Source organism: Periplaneta americana, chromosome 3, assembly GCF_040183065.1.
Source record: "Periplaneta americana isolate PAMFEO1 chromosome 3, P.americana_PAMFEO1_priV1, whole genome shotgun sequence".
Taxonomy (NCBI): domain Eukaryota; kingdom Metazoa; phylum Arthropoda; class Insecta; order Blattodea; family Blattidae; genus Periplaneta; species Periplaneta americana.
The window spans coordinates 71,249,343-71,268,022 of record NC_091119.1 but is presented as its reverse complement, the minus strand read 5'-3'; the positions used below and the strand labels follow the sequence as shown (position 1 = coordinate 71,268,022).

At 35.1% G+C, this 18,680-nt stretch overlaps 1 protein-coding gene across 1 annotated transcript in view; it reads right to left on the bottom strand.

Moving 5' to 3' along the window:
• The window catches only part of dlp (glypican dally-like), a 124,104-nt gene that overhangs the window by 58,537 nt on the left and 46,887 nt on the right, over positions 1-18,680 (bottom strand). Inside the window, exon 6 of the mRNA XM_069822626.1 lies at positions 15,903-16,061. Within this exon, the coding sequence (XP_069678727.1) occupies positions 15,903-16,061 (159 nt within the window). The remainder of the gene's footprint in view (positions 1-15,902; positions 16,062-18,680) is intronic.

The following is an 18,680-nucleotide window of genomic DNA, read 5'->3' as shown; positions in this document are numbered from 1 at the left end:
ATGAGGTAGAAACAAATAGTAAGAATAAAAACATTCGAGATTTATATAAGGGTATAAAGGAATTTAAGAACGGATATCAGCCAAGGGTAAACGTGATCAAGGATGAGAATGGTGACTTGCTTGCAGACTCTCCATCAATCCTAAACAGATGGAAAAACTATTTTGCGCAACTACTAAATGTACATAGGCCAAATAGAAATGATCGGGACGAAACTGAAATACAAACTGCTGAGCCATTTATACCCGAACCCACGCTTTCAGAAGTCGAAATTGCGATAGAAAATCTGAAAAAGTACAAGTCTCCAGGTATCGATCAAATTCCAGCAGAATTAATACAAGAGGGCGGAAGCGCATTATATAGCGAAATTTATAAACTTGTACTTGCTATTTGGGAAAAGGAAATTGTACCAGAACAATGGAAGGAGTCCATAATTATACCTATTTTTAAAAAGGGGGACAAAACCAACTGTGGTAACTTTCGAGGAATATCACTTTTGTTGACGTCGTACAAAATTTTGTCCAATATTCTTTTGAGAAGATTAACTCCGTACGTAGATGAAATTATTGGGGATCATCAGTGCGGTTTTCGGCGTAATAGATCGACTATTGATCAGATTTTTTGTATTCGACAGATAATGGAGAAAAAATGGGAGTATAAGGGTACAGTACATCAGTTATTCATAGATTTCAAAAAGGCATATGACTCGGTTAAGAGGGAAGTATTATATGATATTCTTATTGAATTTGGTATTCCCAAGAAACTAGTTCGATTAATTAAAATGTGTCTCAGTGAAACATACAGCAGAGTCCGTATAGGTCAGTTTCTATCTGATGCTTTTCCAATTCACTGCGGGCTAAAGCAGGGAGATGCACTATCACCTTTACTTTTTAACTTCGCGCTAGAATATGCAATTAGGAAAGTTCAGGATAACAGGCAGGGTTTGGAATTGAACGGGTTACATCAGCTTCTTGTCTATGCGGATGACGTGAATATATTAGGAGAAAATACACAAACGATTAGGGAAAACACGGAAATTTTATTTGAAGCAAGTAGAGCGATCGGTTTGGAAGTAAATCCCGAAAAGACAAAGTATATGATTATGTCTCGTGACCAGAATATTGTACGAAATGGAAATATAAAAATTGGAGATTTATCCTTCGAAGAGGTGGAAAAATTCAAATATCTTGGAGCAACAGTAACAAATATAAATGACACTCGGGAGGAAATTAAACGCAGAATAAATATGGGAAATGCGTGTTATTATTCGGTTGAGAAGCTCTTATCATCCAGTCTGCTGTCCAAAAATCTGAAAGTTAGAATTTATAAAACAGCTATATTACCGGTTCTTCTGTATGGTTGTGAAACTTGGACTCTCACTCTGAGAGAGGAACATAGGTTCAGGGTGTTTGAGAATAAGGTGCTTAGGAAAATATTTGGGGCTAAGCGGGATGAGGTTACAGGAGAATGGAGAAAGTTACACAACACAGAACTGCACGCATTGTATTCTTCACCTGACATAATTAGGAACATTAAATCCAGACGTTTGAGATGGGCAGGGCATGTAGCACGTATGGGCGAATCCAGAAATGCATATAGTGTGTTAGTTGGGAGACCGGAGGGAAAAAGACCTTTAGGGAGGCCGAGACGTAGATGGGAGGATAATATTAAAATGGATTTGAGGGAGGTGGGGTATGATGATAGAGACTGGATTAATCTTGCTCAGGATAGGGACCGCTGGCGGGCTTATGTGAGGGCGGCAATGAACCTTCGGGTTCCTTAAAAGCCATTTGTAAGTAAGTAAGTAAGTAAGTATTATTATTATTATTATTATTATTATTATTATTATTATTATTATTATTAGTGGTCGTTGTTGGCCCTATGGTTGATGGTGGTTAGCCTTATGCGCAACAATAAACCAATGTTGCAGCTACACGACACAGCTAAAACGATGAGCAAAAGCAACTGAGTATCCAGCCGACATTTTGATTACTTCCTTCCCACAAAATAGTTATGCAAATCAACACGAGACCTGCTGCTTGACCCTTGTGCAGGAAGAACGCCGATAAAGAGCAGGGCGTGAAGGTAGCGATCCTCACATTCTTCTTGTGCCTGTGAGAAGAATTCGAGTGGGGAGTGGGTGGGACCACGTCACCGGAGGTAATGGTGTGGAGAAAAATGGCTGGGAGTAGACCCCACAGACCTTTATCGAATTACCACTGGTAAATTGTGCTGTACCGTATGAATAGCAGCGGATTCTCTAACCATGTATCTCAGCTTCCTTAAGGACGTACCCAATAATTGTCTTCACATCTGATCACAGTTTATACGATTCTCTGATCTCCAGCATGTAGGCCGAAGTACGAAGGTCAAGGCCTTACAAAACACAATGATTTGCTTGCTACAATAAGGATAAACGCTGTTTATATTTTTGAACAGTGTGCCATTTTACTTTCTGATTAAACTTAACTTTTTACTACAGCCCAGTGTTTGGTCACAATGAACTAAAAGTTTAGTATATACCTATGCATTCCTCTGTTTAGTTTAGACTAGCACTAGCCACTAGAGCAACGGCAATGACTCAATTGATACTGGGTATGTATGAACTTGTGTAGTCTGCTCACGAAATAAATTAGTGTATTCATCTGCAAAACATTCTTTTAGGAAATTATTATTGTTTATAATATAAGAAAAACGTACATAGCCTAATTGTTTATTATTTTTAAAAAGAAATAGGCCTATATAGTAAATTATACTTGTTCGGTCTTACTAATAAACCGTGTATAGTTTTTATACGGGACTTATGCAGCGTTGAGACAGAAAATGTTACTAATAAACCATGCATAAGCGATGGATGTATAAATAGTCTGTAACTATACAATGGGAATTGCTTTGCAGTAGTTATATACATTAAACCCCTTGTTTAAGCGTTGTATATAGAGAAAAAATGGCAGCCTCTCTAACAGCTGTTCGTATCGACTGTCATTTTATGATGATGGATGCCTTGTAACCACAGAAGAACACACCAAAGAGCACAGAATAAGTAGAATAATATTGCTTTAGCTTGTACTCTTTGACCAAAATATAGTGTTGTAATCGAGCAGAGCCAGTTGTACTATCGATACTTTAACACAGCACACTAGAGCGCTCTACCGGATGCAATAGAGAACCTCAGATATTCTATTACCTTTCGTAACGAAGTAATGACGACACTATGACGTAGCTGTGTAACAGTTATACTGTTATACACGACGTATGTAGTGGTTATTAGTAAGGAATTTACACATGCCTTATAAACGAGCTACTCTTTGTATAAGTATAAGACAGTTAAACGTCTGTATATATATATATATATAGTTTTTATTAGTAAGACCAGTTATAAACAAAACAACAATAAAAATATAACCCCTGTTTAAATGTAAAAAAAAAACAATAAATATTAGGCAAGTCTAGTTTTTCAGGTAAAGCTCCCTGTGAAGCAGATTTAAAAATTTTCAAGGGAAAAATTGTTCTGGGGCCGAGGTGAAGTTCCTGGGTAGCTCAGTTGGTAGAGCGCTGGTATGTTCAACCAGAGGTTCCGGGATCGATACCCGGCCGCGGAACATTTTTTTTCCCTTGAAATTATTTAAGTCTGCTTTACAAGCAGCTTTACCTGAAAAAACTGGACTTGCATAATATATATGTTATTGGAGGTACTTTAACAGAAAACCACAAATCCAAGTCACACAGAGTTGTGTGCACTCGGTGTGGGTCTCTGGCGTCTCATCAGCCCATTCGAGTTGTGTGGATATAAAGGGAAAAATTGAGACGGTGTCGGGTGGAGTTCCTGGGCAGCTCAGTTGGTAGAGCGTTGGTACGCTCAACCAGAGGTCCCGGGATCGATACCCAGCCCCGGGACAATTTTTCCCTTGAAATTATTCAATACATATTACTATTGTAATATTCAGCAGTCCACTTTAAATCCATTAAGCTTGTAATGAATGACTAGGTGGGTTACATTTTAAAAGTTTCAACCGAAAATGTCCTTTCGGATAAGCAATGTTTCTACTTTGAGAAACTTCTTACCATTTAACAATAAGTTACTGGTTCATACATAAAATGGCATACATTGATATGTGTATTGGCATGACCCTCGTCCATCAAGACATGCAAAACTTTACTAATAAAATAAGTAATCGAGTGAGGTGAGGTGGAATAGGTTGTGTGTTTATGATAAGGTTGTACGTTTCAATTTCTTATACAGATGGGTAAAAAAAGCTTCAATCAAATCGACATCTAACCATGTTACTATCGGTACTATTATCTTCTGCACTGACTATACCGACCGTGCCGTGTGCGTGTGCTATCATCTACACTCCATAGCACAGCTAACCTGTTTTCTTCATTCAGTGACCAAATGCTGGCCTTTACTTATTACTGCGATCAAAATATTATTTTAAAGCAAAATGAAGTTTACAAAGTATTTGGGTGCTATTCATAGACATTTCGCTAGCCCGCGCTACGAGAATGCTAAACTAGCCCGGCTATCGACTGGTTACTTGTACTGGATTCATATCATATCATATCATATCATATCATATCATATCATATCATATCATATCATATCATATCATATCATATCATATCGCTAACACTGGTTTATGAATACGAAAAACGTTAGTTCGCTGATCATCCACCGGAAGCCCGCGCTAAGAATGTCTATGAATACGGCTCTTTGTCAATAAAGAAACTACATGACATTTTAATAATGTTTATGTTGTTTCAATAAATGATCCGTTCAGAGCAAAAGTGGTGTAATTCAAAATTGGGTAATGAGGTTTAAAGTAAAAATTCTGTAAAATACAGCGCAAAGTAGCAATGAATATGTCCTTCGTGCTATCCACTGACTACTAATAGTTTAAATAAATTGAATACTAATTGCTAATTTGCACTGTATTTTACAGAATGTTTACTTTAACCCTCATTACCCATTTTTTACTTACACCACTTCTGCTCTCAACGGCTCAAATACGGGCATTGAGATCTTGAAAAAAAAAAATCACAATACTAGCAATAATAATGGCGCGCGGCTGATACAAACCTCGCTGGAAAGCTCTGTATTTTCGTAAAATAATATTTAATAGAAAATGTTTGCGATTTACATCAAACCCCTTATTTTCTTATGTTTTTCCCAGATGAGACTGACACTTGATAATTTGTAATATAGCCTAGGTCTATGTATTTTATGTTTTTTATTTCTTTACTAGTTGAAATAATTGGTCGAATACAAATTCCCTGATTTTTACTTAAGCCATCACATGGTAGAGGGAAATTAGAATTGTTCAACAAAACGCCATTTTTGTGTTTTACAATTGAGGAGTTGGATGCAAGAAAGGCACTTCTCTCAAATGCAAGTTTTGAGAAAATTGATGTTGAAAACTCAAACCGTAATAATGTTATCTATGCACGCCTTTACATTTTGGGTACTCCTGACCTCTATGATCATAGTAGTGAACTACAACTTGGTGATCATATGCATAACAGATCAGAGAACACAATAAAGCGTTTTACTCAAAAAGGGCACATTCTCTAAGATGCCCTTCTTGCACCAGCCCCTCAATTTCCATCTACATAGGATTTTCCGTGATTTCAAACTTGCGTTTCTCTGAAGTGTAGGCATAAGTGTAGGTCAGGGCTGGACACATTACGTGATTCTAGAAATGAGCGCTGTGTGCTTTAAAGAGCCGATCTTGCGAGCGCTCTGACGTATGCATACTGTACGTCATTCATTGTCGGTGCAGTGGTCACTCTGCAGTAGCTACTCCCAATGCTTTTAATATATCATGGGAGGAGGAGTTCTTTTGGGTAGAGAGCAGTGGATTAGCAAAGTGTTTAATTTGGCATAAAACATTCCAACTGATTAAGAAGTTCAAAATCCAACGACATTATTCTTTACAACATGCTACTGAATATGACAAATATGTTGGTAATGAACACCATAAATTAATACAACTTAAAGAAAATGTTTCTCAGGTACATTATATTAGAGTATCTATTTGATATTTACATTGCATTATAAGCAGACATCGGATTCTAGGGCAAATGCCTATTTTGTTTCTTTAGGAGAAAAGTAAAAATAATTATTAATATTTGTGTTTCATGGAAATTGAAAGGTATTCAAAGAGTTTTATAGTGCCCTAAAATGCCCTAAAACGGTTATTAGAGCCTAATTTGTTAATATTCGCCTAAAAATGCCTAACTCACTGTAAAGTTTCGCATTTTACTCTTACTTTTTATAATTTATACATGCATTCACTGCGAAATTTAAGGCATTTAAAAAGTGGAAAGTTTGCTTCACACCGGCCATGAAACCATTGATAAAGGAAACAAAATGTTTTGAGTCTCACGACACTCGCAATAGATTTCACCGAATTTAACATGTTTGGAGGCATAAATGCCGACAAAGAACCAACCTTAGTTTTGAAGCAGGCAACAATCACAACATGTGCTGCTACCGATTTAGAGATATACTATACTATAAAAATGACTGTTTTCGGTCTGAAACCGATTAGCTGTACTGCCCTTCAGAGTGTCATAAAATCACAATTTTTGGAGAAAGAGTGTTTTTGAAATATTTATGAAAAGTCGTAAAACTGCGAATTAGTAGGGTAAACCGTTACAAAATATTTAAAAGAATGGCCCTCCTAGTGTTAACACTACCAGGAAATGCAACAATAAGTGGAACTTTGTATTTTTGTCCAATTGAATCTCAATAACAACGGTTCATTTGAATGCTCGTTAACAGTTGCTCTTTCCCTCACCTTATTTGTGTTGAGAAGTTTTGAGCGGTAGGACGTTTTCCTGTGAAGTTTAACGCGATAATGCCGAAAAATATAAGTGCAAAATCTACATTGATCCGGCAATGGCTAACAGAATATTCAGAATTCACTTATGATGGAAAAATAATATTCTGCAAGATTTGTAGCAAACAGGTATGTAACAATAGTTGAAATATATAAATTCTATTAATTTTAATGAGTAGGCCTATAATATTTATACATTGATTGAGCTATCCTGAGGTATAATTCTTTTTAAGACCACTACACTTCAACCTTTTAAATTCCGATAGTTAAAGTATTTGCAGGTCATTAAAATTTTGATTGTTCGAACCCACTAACTTTGTGATAGAAATACGGCAATACAACAATTAGGATTTTATTTTAATTCAGTTTACTTTACATTTTTAGATTTCGCAAGAAAAGAAGTGCCACCTAAAGCAGCATGTGCAAGGAGCGGCTCATAAGGCTAAAGCGCAGCAGAAAAATCAACTGCAACAAACTTTACTAACACAGCCTACTTCATCCAATCTCAGCAGCAATTTCTATGCTGATTTAACCAGAGCGTTTGTTGCTGCTAACATTCCCTGGAATGCAATTGAAAATCCGGTTTTAAGACAGTTTTTACAAAAATACTGCAAACAAAATATCCCATCTGAGTCGACCCTAAGAAAAAATTACTTAGACAGAATATACAATGAAACTTTAGCTTCCATTCGGGAGGATATAGGTGATTCTTACATATGGGTCTCTGTGGATGAAACCTCAGATCCTATGAATAGGTATATAGCAAATATGGTAGTAGGAAAACTTAGTCCTGATGGACCTTCGATTCCACACCTCGTATGTGTTAAGGAACTTTCGAAAGTGAATAGCCAAGCCATTGCTTATTTTGTAAATAAAGGCCTACAGTCTTTATACTCAGGTAATATTAGACGATTCTAAAGTTCTGTTGTTTTGTACTGATGCTGCCTCATACATGGTTGCTGCAGCTCCACTTCTTAAAACATTTTATCCTAACCTCACGCATGTAACCTGTCTAGCACATGGCCTTCACAGGGTTTCTGAAACAATCCGGAATGAATTTCCTCTTGTCAATTCGTTTATTTCTAACACAAAAAAAAATGTTTTTGTAAAGCCCCATCCAGGATTTCAATATTCAGAGAGAACTTTCCAGATATCCCACTCCCACCTCAGCCGGTTGTTACACGATGGGGAACCTGGATTCAGTCAGTGGTGTATTATTCTAAGTATTTTAAAGAAGTGGTCACAGTTATTGATAAATTACCTGAAACTGATAGTGCAGCGTGTGTGAAAGCAGTGAAAGATTGTCTGAATGACTCACGAGTGAAAAACGATATTGCCTACATAACATCAAACTTTTCTTTCATACCTGCAAGCATTGAACAATTAGAACGTGAAAAACAATCTCTTTGTAGCCAAATAGCAATAGTAAAGGAAGCTCAAGTGAACATACATTCTCCTTTGGGCGAAACTGGGAAAAAAGTTAAAAATAAGTGGGACAACGTATTAAATAAGAATGTAGGATTTTCATTGTTGGAAAAAGTATCAAGAGTGATATCAGGGGAAAGTGTAAATGTTCCAGTAAGTATTGATGTTTCTATTGTACCTAACTTAAAATTTGCGCCTCTCACATCAGTTTCGGTTGAAAGAAGTTTTTCTGCTTTCAAAATGATTCTCAGTGACAAAAGGCAAAGGTTAACTGTGGAGAATTTAGAAAAAATTCTGGTGGTGTACTGTGCAGATAATTATAATAAAGTCTGAGCATGGAACTGAATTTCAATAACTTAAAATGAGTAATCTTGATATCAATAATCATTATTTCATTAGTTTCAATATATTAAATTTGTGCAGCTCTGTTTATAAATATAATATAGTTTTCTTTTTTAATGTTTAAACATACTATTTTGTGCGTATTTTAGTGTATAACTAAAAATTTCAGTGAAAGAAATAAGTATGATACCTTGATGTGCCTAAAATGCCTATTTTCATTAAAATAGAGCCTAATTTTACAAATTTTGAGCTTATTTTAGGCGCCTAAAACTGAAATTTTTAGTGCCTAAAAATCCGATGTCTAATTATAAGTTATTATACATTTAGTAATATATAATTTTAAATTATACAAGTATTATGATATATCATAGTATAGTATATTACAATTCATGATATATCATATTATATATCATGAACTGTAATATACTATACTATGATATATCATAATATTTGTATAATTTAAAATTATATATTACTAAATGTACTATAATAACTTATAATGCAATATAAATATCGAATAGATACTCTAATATAATGTACCTGAGAAACTTTTCTTTAAGTTGTATTAATTTATGGTAATATCATATCATATCATATCATATCATATCATATCATATCATATCATATCATATCATATCATATCATATCATATCATATCATATCATATCATATCATATCATATCATATCATATCATATCACATCATGTTATATTATATTATGTATTAACAGAATGACAATAATGCACTTAATGAATCGGCTATGAGAATTAGCTACAAAATTTGCCACGGAATTGCAAAGGAATTGAAAACATTCAACGAACGTAATTTCATCACGCGATGTTTAATTATATTGGCAGATGAACTCTGTCCACAGCAAGTAGGGGAAGTGGAAGCCATACGCCTTCTCGTAGAACCGTGGTGAGGAGATTGCAGTATGTGCGTATGGGTTATGTAAATAAGCCTAATGATTTGTGTGTGTGCATAGAGCGAAGTTTATTTCATTAAATTAATAAGAGTGTTATAAATTCTGTAATGTACAATGGATTGATGTAATATCCTTATAAACCACGAAATATGTTATATTTAGCCTATTTACACTTAGCCTACCTGACTATAATCTTGAATTGTAACCACAATACAAAGCAATACATAAAATAACTATCAGTCCACACCTGTGGAGTAACGGTCAGCGCGTCTGGCCGCGAAACCAGGTGGCCCGGGTTCGAATCCCAGTCGGGACAAGTAACCTGGTTGAGGTTTTTTCCGGGGTTTTCCCTCAACCCAATACGAGCAAATGCTGGGTAACTTCCGGTGCTGGACCCCGGACTCATTTCACCGGAATTATCACCGTTATATCATTCAGACGCTAAATAACCTAGATGTTGATACAGCGTCGTAAAATAACCCAATAAAATAAAAAAAATAACTATCATGTATTAATATTAATAATGATATTAATTAATTATTAGTATGTTCAAATTTCACTAGCTTCCAGTAATCGGCTCAGAAATCTAGAACAATTTGAATTTTCACAATTTAAACTACCGACTTGTGTCACTGCTGCCAACGTAAGAGACTTTATAAAATCACTACCAGTTGTTGTTGTATTTCTCAGTACCGAAATTCGAAAAGAAGTTGGCAAAAGAAAATTCAACCTGCAAACTATAAAATCACCATAATCTACTAGCTTATGTAGTAATGGGGGAAAAATGGTTAGGTTTCACCCTTATGGTATTAAGTAAGCTGACCCGGACTATATATAAAATCTAATAAAGAATAATTTATCTCTCTGGCTTATTTCAATAGCTTGGACTGTTTTAATGTAAATTTAATTTAAAACCACTAATTTGAAGCGAATGATCGACGCAACCAGCTTGCAACATAGTAGTCAGAAAGGGAGAAAGACAGACAGACCTGAGTTCGTTGATCTTTTACATCTGTATTACAGAAAAAAAGCAGTATGTTACTAGCAATGTTGCCAGACTGTTGAAACTTCCAACTCAATTTTCTATGGAAAACGTATTATGTGTCCTTCTCGTGTTAAATTTACATTACCTCGTTAACATGTTTCAGCCTGTTATCGGGCATCTTCAGAACTGGTTGTTGCTGGTCTTGGCGCCTTTTGTTTGTGTTTCCTGTGGGGAGGTGTTTTTTTTAGTGTAATATGGAGTCAAAGAGTGTGTGTATTCTGAAATTGAGTTGTGTGTTGAGAATTTCATTTGGATATGTTTTTGTGTGTCTATATATTTCGTATTGTTCTAGTGTGTTTAGTTTCTGGCTTTTTGGTTGAATACGTAGAATTTTCATGTCTGTTTTAATGTCTCTGTATGTGTGGTTAGCATTTGTGATGTGTTCTGCATATGTGGAAGTGTTTTGTAGTTTTGTTACATATCAGAAATGCTAACCACACATACAGAGACATCAATACAGACATGGAAATTCTACATATTCAACCAAAAAGCCAGAAACTAAACACACTAGAACAATACGAAATATAAGACACACAAAAACACATCCAAATGAAATTCTCAACACACAACTCAATTTCAGAACACACACACTCTTTGACTCCACATTACACTACACAAACACACCCCCACAGGAAACACAAACAAAAGGCGCCAAAATCAGCAACAGCCAGTTCTGAAGATGACCGATAACAGGCTGAAACATGTTAACGAGGTAATGTAAATTTAACACGAGAATGACACATAATACGTTTTCCGAAGTGATATAGTGTTAAAATTTGTGTAATCAAGATGTATCAATTTTCTAATTAACCGTACATTTAATTACAAAAAGTAATATGTGTTTTCTACTCAATTAAATGTACCTTATCGTCCCTTTCAATCTGCATAATTATTTCACTTCCACCCTGTACGTGTTAAGGCAATTTTCTGAAAGATTAAGAATATAAAGCTGAAAAAAATAAGCAGGCTCACGAAGATGAAGCACACTTTCTCATTATACAACTAACGCGTATTGCAACCCTTCAGTTCACCTACCATGTTCGAATAATATTATTTTAGACTTATAGTTTATTTTTATGCACTCAAATAAGATGATAAACTTTCATTTTCTGAATTGCACAGAGAAGACATTATTTATAGGCTAGTCCCAAAAAGTAAAATGTCTGACTTCATTAATACAGTATATTGTACGGTTTAACTCACTTTAGTTCACTTAAAACTAATCATTACTAAAACTATTTTATCTCTTGTCTACAAATATTTAAAAGTGATATAACTATTAAAAGATATAGTGGTTTATAATGAGATTCTAAGTATATTTCTGTCCTGTTAAATAATCAAAATAATGTGAAATCATATGGCTGCTGGGGAGATAAATAATTTTATTCCACCGGTAAAAATTCGCCACACAGAAAGGGGATCTTAGTGGTCGCTAATTCTTCAAGGAAAAAGTGACACCTTTGCTACCTGCAGTAATATAGTGCTTTGTGGTGATTCTTGTGCTACAGGAGGTAGAATTATGTAAATAATTAATTTCTATGAAGAAACCATTAGTAGTTAGGTACAAAATATACCATCCATGTTTCTGTTTGTGTACCCTGGGTAATACAAAAATGACGAAGAAGAAAGTAAACCGCAATAAAGTGTGTTGTTGACATAAAATAATACTATTAATTTCTTACAACAATTATTATATTTCATGTGGATAATTTCCGGATAAATTGAGTAGTGGATATAGAATTTGAATAAAAGCTCTGCAATGCCTTAAGATGAAACAAAGACATCACTCCAAAAACCACTTTTTAGGTATGAGAGATGTTGAAACCTGTATTTTCGTGAAGTTAACGAAATATTGTTTTGCAGCACACAATAATACCTCCTCATATTTCGCACTGCGAAAGAATAAGAATCAAAGTGGTTCAATTTGAGACGCTACACCTACAATTGTATTTCATACTTTTTTTATCAAAATATCATTTTAACGAACATTAATAAATTGTTTTCATTGCTTTCAATTTCCATTTTCTCAAGTACGGTACAAGAATGGTATTCTGTTACTACAATTTTTCGAGATTCTGATAGAGATAATAGAAGGTAGGTATGCTAGAGTTATTTTTAGTGTACAGTTTATCTGCGCAATCTCTTCCCCCTAAATATTGGACGATTTACGTTCCTGTTCCTGTTAAATGTTAAGAATAGGCACATCCTGGAATAATTCAATCTAATTATATAAACGGCACTTCATCGAAGTTCTCCCAAGAACACAACAATAACAACGTATCTTGCTCACAATGAACTCTCTTTTTGGTATTTCTCCACTACATAGAAAAATGAGTACTGTAGCTCATAGTCATTATATACGATTTACGCATTTCGCAACAATTCAGTTCAACATATTCAGAATAACCATAAAGTATAGGTTATTTTCTCTTAGGCCCAATATTATTTAAACACAGGTGACTTATATCCTGTTAAAATGAATGAAACTATTATTCCTTACAGTGATAGAGTAAAAAATCTGAGAATTTATATGGACAAAAACTTAAGTTAGAATAGCCTACTCAAATCACACACACATGTAAAATAATTTTTTATGAAATTCACACACTAAAAAGAATTCGAAATTTCCTTCCGTTGGTTCTCAAGAAGAATTTAGTGTAGTCGCTCTTGATACCTCATTTTGATTACTGTGACACTCTCTGCATTGACCGTAACATGAGACTGACAGACAGACTACAGCGTGTTCATAATGCATGTGTTCGATTTATTTGCAACGTCCGTAGATCTGACATTATCACATCTTCACTAAATATGCTGTCCTGGGTCCGTCTCAAAGAGCGAAGAACTATTCACTCTCTCACGTTCCTCTTCAATATTCTTCAGAACTCTAATCCTAGCTACTTAGCTTCTCGTTTTCAACATTTGTCCTCACATCACGAAATAGATACTCGCTCGCAACACCATATCACACTCTCCATTCCTAAACAAAGAACATCTTTCTACTCTTCATCTTTCACCGTCTCTGCAGTTCATCTCTGGAACGCTCTACCACAACATGTCAGAGACTGACGAACATTATCTAAACTAAAACTGCACTTTTTCAATTCAGATTCTTTTCAATCATAAGCTCTTTTCTCTGCGATAGTTTTGTAAAAAATACATACTATACATATTTTTTTTTCTTTTCTTTCCTTTCCTTCCCCTTTTTTGTTCTCTTAACCACCAGATGAATTTATTATCATACCCTTTTTATTGTGGATTTTATTTGATTTTCGTATTTTTTCTTCTTTTCTATTATTTTATTACATTCCATTTTGTTGTATTCTTCTTTACGTTCTCCTTATTAACTATTTGTAGGCCTACTGAGTTGGCCTTAACTCTGCCAGTTTAATAATAATAATAATAATAATAATAATAATAATAATAATAATAATAATAATAATAATAATTATTATTATTATTATTATTATTATTATTTAAAGGACATGCACCTAAATCAAATGGTTCAATATGTACCAAATTTAGTTTTCTGGAATACACACAAAAATATTCATACGTTTCCATTCATTTATAAAGTAGGATTAAGTAGATTAAGAATTTATTTTTCACAAATTTACTTGCATATAAAATAGTGTATTATATTCTAATAATTTCTAGTGTTATGGATGTTGGATTATTTAGAGGTCCTGAAACTGAATTAGATCATTTCTCGATTATAAAGGAAATGAAACTACTTCCAAAACGACTCAAAAATAAAAAAAGCCCACCGCTGTGTAATGACGGTTAGCCTGCCTGATCGTGTAACGAGAGGGCCCGGGTTCAAATCCTGGTTGGGAAAAGTAATCTGGTTGAGGTTTTTTCAGGAGTTTTCCCTCAACCCATTAAGAGCAAATGCTGGATAACTTTTGGTGTTGGATCCTGGACTCATTTCGCTAGCATTATCACCTTCATCGCACTCAGACGTTAAATAACTATAGCAGTTGATAAAGCTTCGTAAAATAACCAATAAAAACAAAAGAAAAATGAACATAAAAGGTACTCTACTCTGCAAGTTGCAAACATAAGATGACTCTATGAAGAAAGAGTAGATGAATGCGGCAAGCAAATCAAAATCAGCGATACTATTTAAGAAGAATGGTTCAACGTCGCAAAAAGACAAAAAAATTTTTTTGGAAGTCTAGGTATGAAGAGAAAATGATGTCACAAAAAGGAAGTAGGGAATAGGATGAAAATATAGAGAAAGCAATTATTAAAGATAAACCAGGAGCTTTTAAGAATGTACTTTCTTAAAGAAGATGATTATGAAATAAATTATAAATATTAAAATGTAAAGTCAATTAAATCACAATCACAATGTATGTACTGTATATTTTAATACTATGGAAATGTTGCACATGGTGAAGTCGGCCATAAAAGTATTGGCGCACAACACCAACCAGAATTATTGTCCTCCCTCTGTCCAATCCTTGGTCAGACATTGCATATGTTTACTCTTACCGGTGACGTTCAAACAGTCAGTAAAGTAGTCAGTTGTTATTAGACAGAGCTAACGCATCATTTTCAATGAAAAAATAGTTGGTTCCCATTTGAAAAAAGAAAGTTGATTTTAATATCTTGAAAAGTACTTCATGTACTGAAAAAATACATTACGTGTATCAGATGTCCCCTTCGATGTAATTTAACATGTAATCACCGGTTTGTGTATATCTGAAATATTTCACACGCTATTGGAGGTGTAAGAGTTAAGTTGGCCACTCTGTATATTTACTAAATATTTTACTGTGTTGATTCAAAATGTTGATTTTCTATTTTATTCCTTCAATTACAATATTGTATTATATTTCTTATTCAGAATATAGTATTTTATTTTTCAAAATTCACGATATTATGGTCTACCAAAATTGTTGGTCTCATGTTTTCAATAAAATTCTATCTTTGCTAAAATTCTTCATATATATTTAAGATCAAAGTGCCGGCTGATACAATGTTTTATACATATATACACTTCAACTGAATAGTTGAGGCATTGAGCTTTACTGTTATTCATAATAACGAAATAGTCCCCCCCCCCCCCATGCTTCTTGGAAATTAAAATGAAACCTATAATTTATTAGCCATATTCCACAAGTTTACATACCTCTCATTAGAACGCTATGGTAACGGGTTCAACCTTTGCTTACTGTGTGTACACGCAGAGAGATAGAATATTTTGGGGGTAGGAATGAAGATGTGGTATAATCAGTACCCGCGCGGGAACTTATTGCCCATGCCTGGATTGGACTGAAACCTCATCGCAAATGTTATCATGAAACGAAGTTAACTTACCGTCAAACCTCTGCGCCCGAATCTTGAGCAGCGTTCCTAGCTTGTTGAGCGTGTCGCGGACCGCACGGTCGAACTCCTGGCGGCTTTGTGCACTCAGATGATGTTCCATTTCCTCCGTGCAGCACGTCAAGCCTTGCGGACACACGCGCAGATGTTCGCCTGCAACAACGTGCAACCGTCAAACAAACTGTGCAACAATGAACAAGCAATCTCAATATATCCTGCAAGAAAAAGATAGCAGTCAACAAATCCTGCAGGGATGAGCTAGCAGTTTGCACATGTTGTGCAATAATGAGCTAGAATGTCACACAAAAGTCCGCAATAATGAGCAAGCAGTATCAGTAGAGCCTGTGACAATGAGTAAGGTGATTTAAACCTTGCAACATTGAGAAAGAAGTATCCATAAATCTTGCAGAAATAGTCTGAATAGACCCTACAACAATGAGTTATTACTCTAAAGGAACCTGCCTTTTACATACCAGAGAATAAAGGATTTTAACCTAGACTGTAAAAGGGGATAGATAACAATGTCAAATTACAACAAAAATACCAAGCTGTCACGGACATAATTCACTAATCGGATTATAGCCAAGTATACGTTATGTCAGGAGCCGAGACCTGACATGTGAGCTGTGCGAAAGAATGAGCTATCAGATAGTTTGAATAATTTCGAGGAAAAAATTGTTCCGGGGCCGGGCATCGAACGTACTAACGCTCTACAAACTGAGCTACCCAGGAACTCTACCAGACACCGATCCAATTTTTCACTCTATATCCACAGACCTCAAAGTGGGCTGACAACCGTCAAGGAACCGACATCGAGTGCACACTAACTCTGTGTGACTTGAATTGTGATTTTCTGTTAACGAACAGTGACGTGCATTATGCAAATCGAGCTTTCAGGTATAATTCCCTGTAAAGCTGATTTGAATAATTTCGAGGGAAAAATTGTTCCGGGACTGGGCATCGAACCCGGACCTTGAGTTTGTGTGCACTCAATGTTGATTGCTTGACGGTTGTCAGCCCTCTTTGAGGTCTGTGGATATAGAGGGAAAAACTGGATCGATACAGTTCCTGGGTAGCTCAGTTGGTAGAGCGTTGGTCCGTTTAACCAAATGTCCCGGGTTCGATGCCCGGTCCCAGAATAATTTTTCCCTCGAAATTATTCAAGTCAACTTTACAGGGAGTTATACCTGAAAGCTAGATTTGCAGGAAGAGAGTTTGTTTCATTATGGTTAATATTATACCAATCTACCGACACAAAAGTTCATCTCAGACTGAAACCTATCTTCCTCCTCCATACTTATTGGTGATATTGCCACAGGGCAGATCTTGCCTCCTCTACTGTAACTAGCGTAGTAGCCTAGTATGTACTGTATTATACATCAAGAAATCGTCGTACAACATGGTCGGTGTTTTGAGGATGATGGACTGCTGGATTACTAATGTGATTCCTAACTCCAATCAAATAGCAGCTGCTGTGCCTATTGTTGGTCATAAGACACATGGACACATCGCAATGAGTCATTCACTTCTTTAGTGAATAATAGTCACTGACGGAGAAGCTTTTTTACTACTAGTTCTATTTAAAGCAATTTCAATAATAAATTTTGGAGTAGAAAACGGATGCTACAACCCAACATGAATATGAATTATTTTATGTTTACGTAAATCATCTGATTACATACAGCAGATTTCTCAGCCTAATGACTTTCAAGACAAATTTTATAAATTTCACTATTCTGCCATCTAGCGACTGCAAAAAAAGTCACGTTATAATCCTGATGGAATTGCATGGAGTAATAGCTTGCAGCAGTACTTCCATCTAGCGGTCGTTATCAGAAAAATGCATTTTCGATAGTGGAGAGCCTGCTGGTTGTTTTCTTTTATAATATGTTGACATTTCATAACATGGGAATTGCCAATCCGATATACAGGTGTGATTCAGTGACTATGTTACAAACTTTTAGGGATGATAGAGAAGACAATTATGAATAACTTTAATATAGGAACCATTGTTCGGAAACGTTTGGTAGTTACAAACCTAGATATGTTAGTGTAACCAGCTAGAATCGAACTCCAGGCCATCCTTTTGAAATTTGGTTGCAGATGACTGTTCCTGCAAACGTTTATGAATTCTCATAAACATGGTATAAGCTAGTTGGCATCGTAAATGATATTTTGACTCATTAAATTTTGCAACTTTCCTCGCAACTTGTTTATATACATTTCATTTATGGAAGAGGAAAAGACAATGGAAGGAAATTTGCAAGGTTTAATCAGTCAAAATATAATTTACGATGCCAACTAGCTTATACCATATTCATGAGAAATCACCAACGTTTGCAGGAACAGGTTGTCTGCAACCAAACTTCAAAAGGATGGCCTTGAGTTCAATTCTAGCTGGTTGCACTGACTAACATAATTAGGTTTGTAACTACTAAATAGAATGTTTTCGGACATAGTTTTCTATATGAAAGTAGTTCATAATTGTCTCCTCTATCATCCCTAAGAGTTTGTAACATAGTCACTGAATCACCCTGTATATGTGATGGTTACTTGATGAGGTTACCTGGAACTACCACCATTGATATATTATTATTATTATTATTATTATTATTATTATTATTATTATTATTATTTACTTACAAATGGCTTTTAAGGAACCCGAAGGTTCATTGCTGCTCTCACATAAATTATTATTATTATTTCGAAGACAAAAAATATTTCCATGGGAATTCAGTCACTGGAAGTTTGTTGAATATAATTACTACCTAA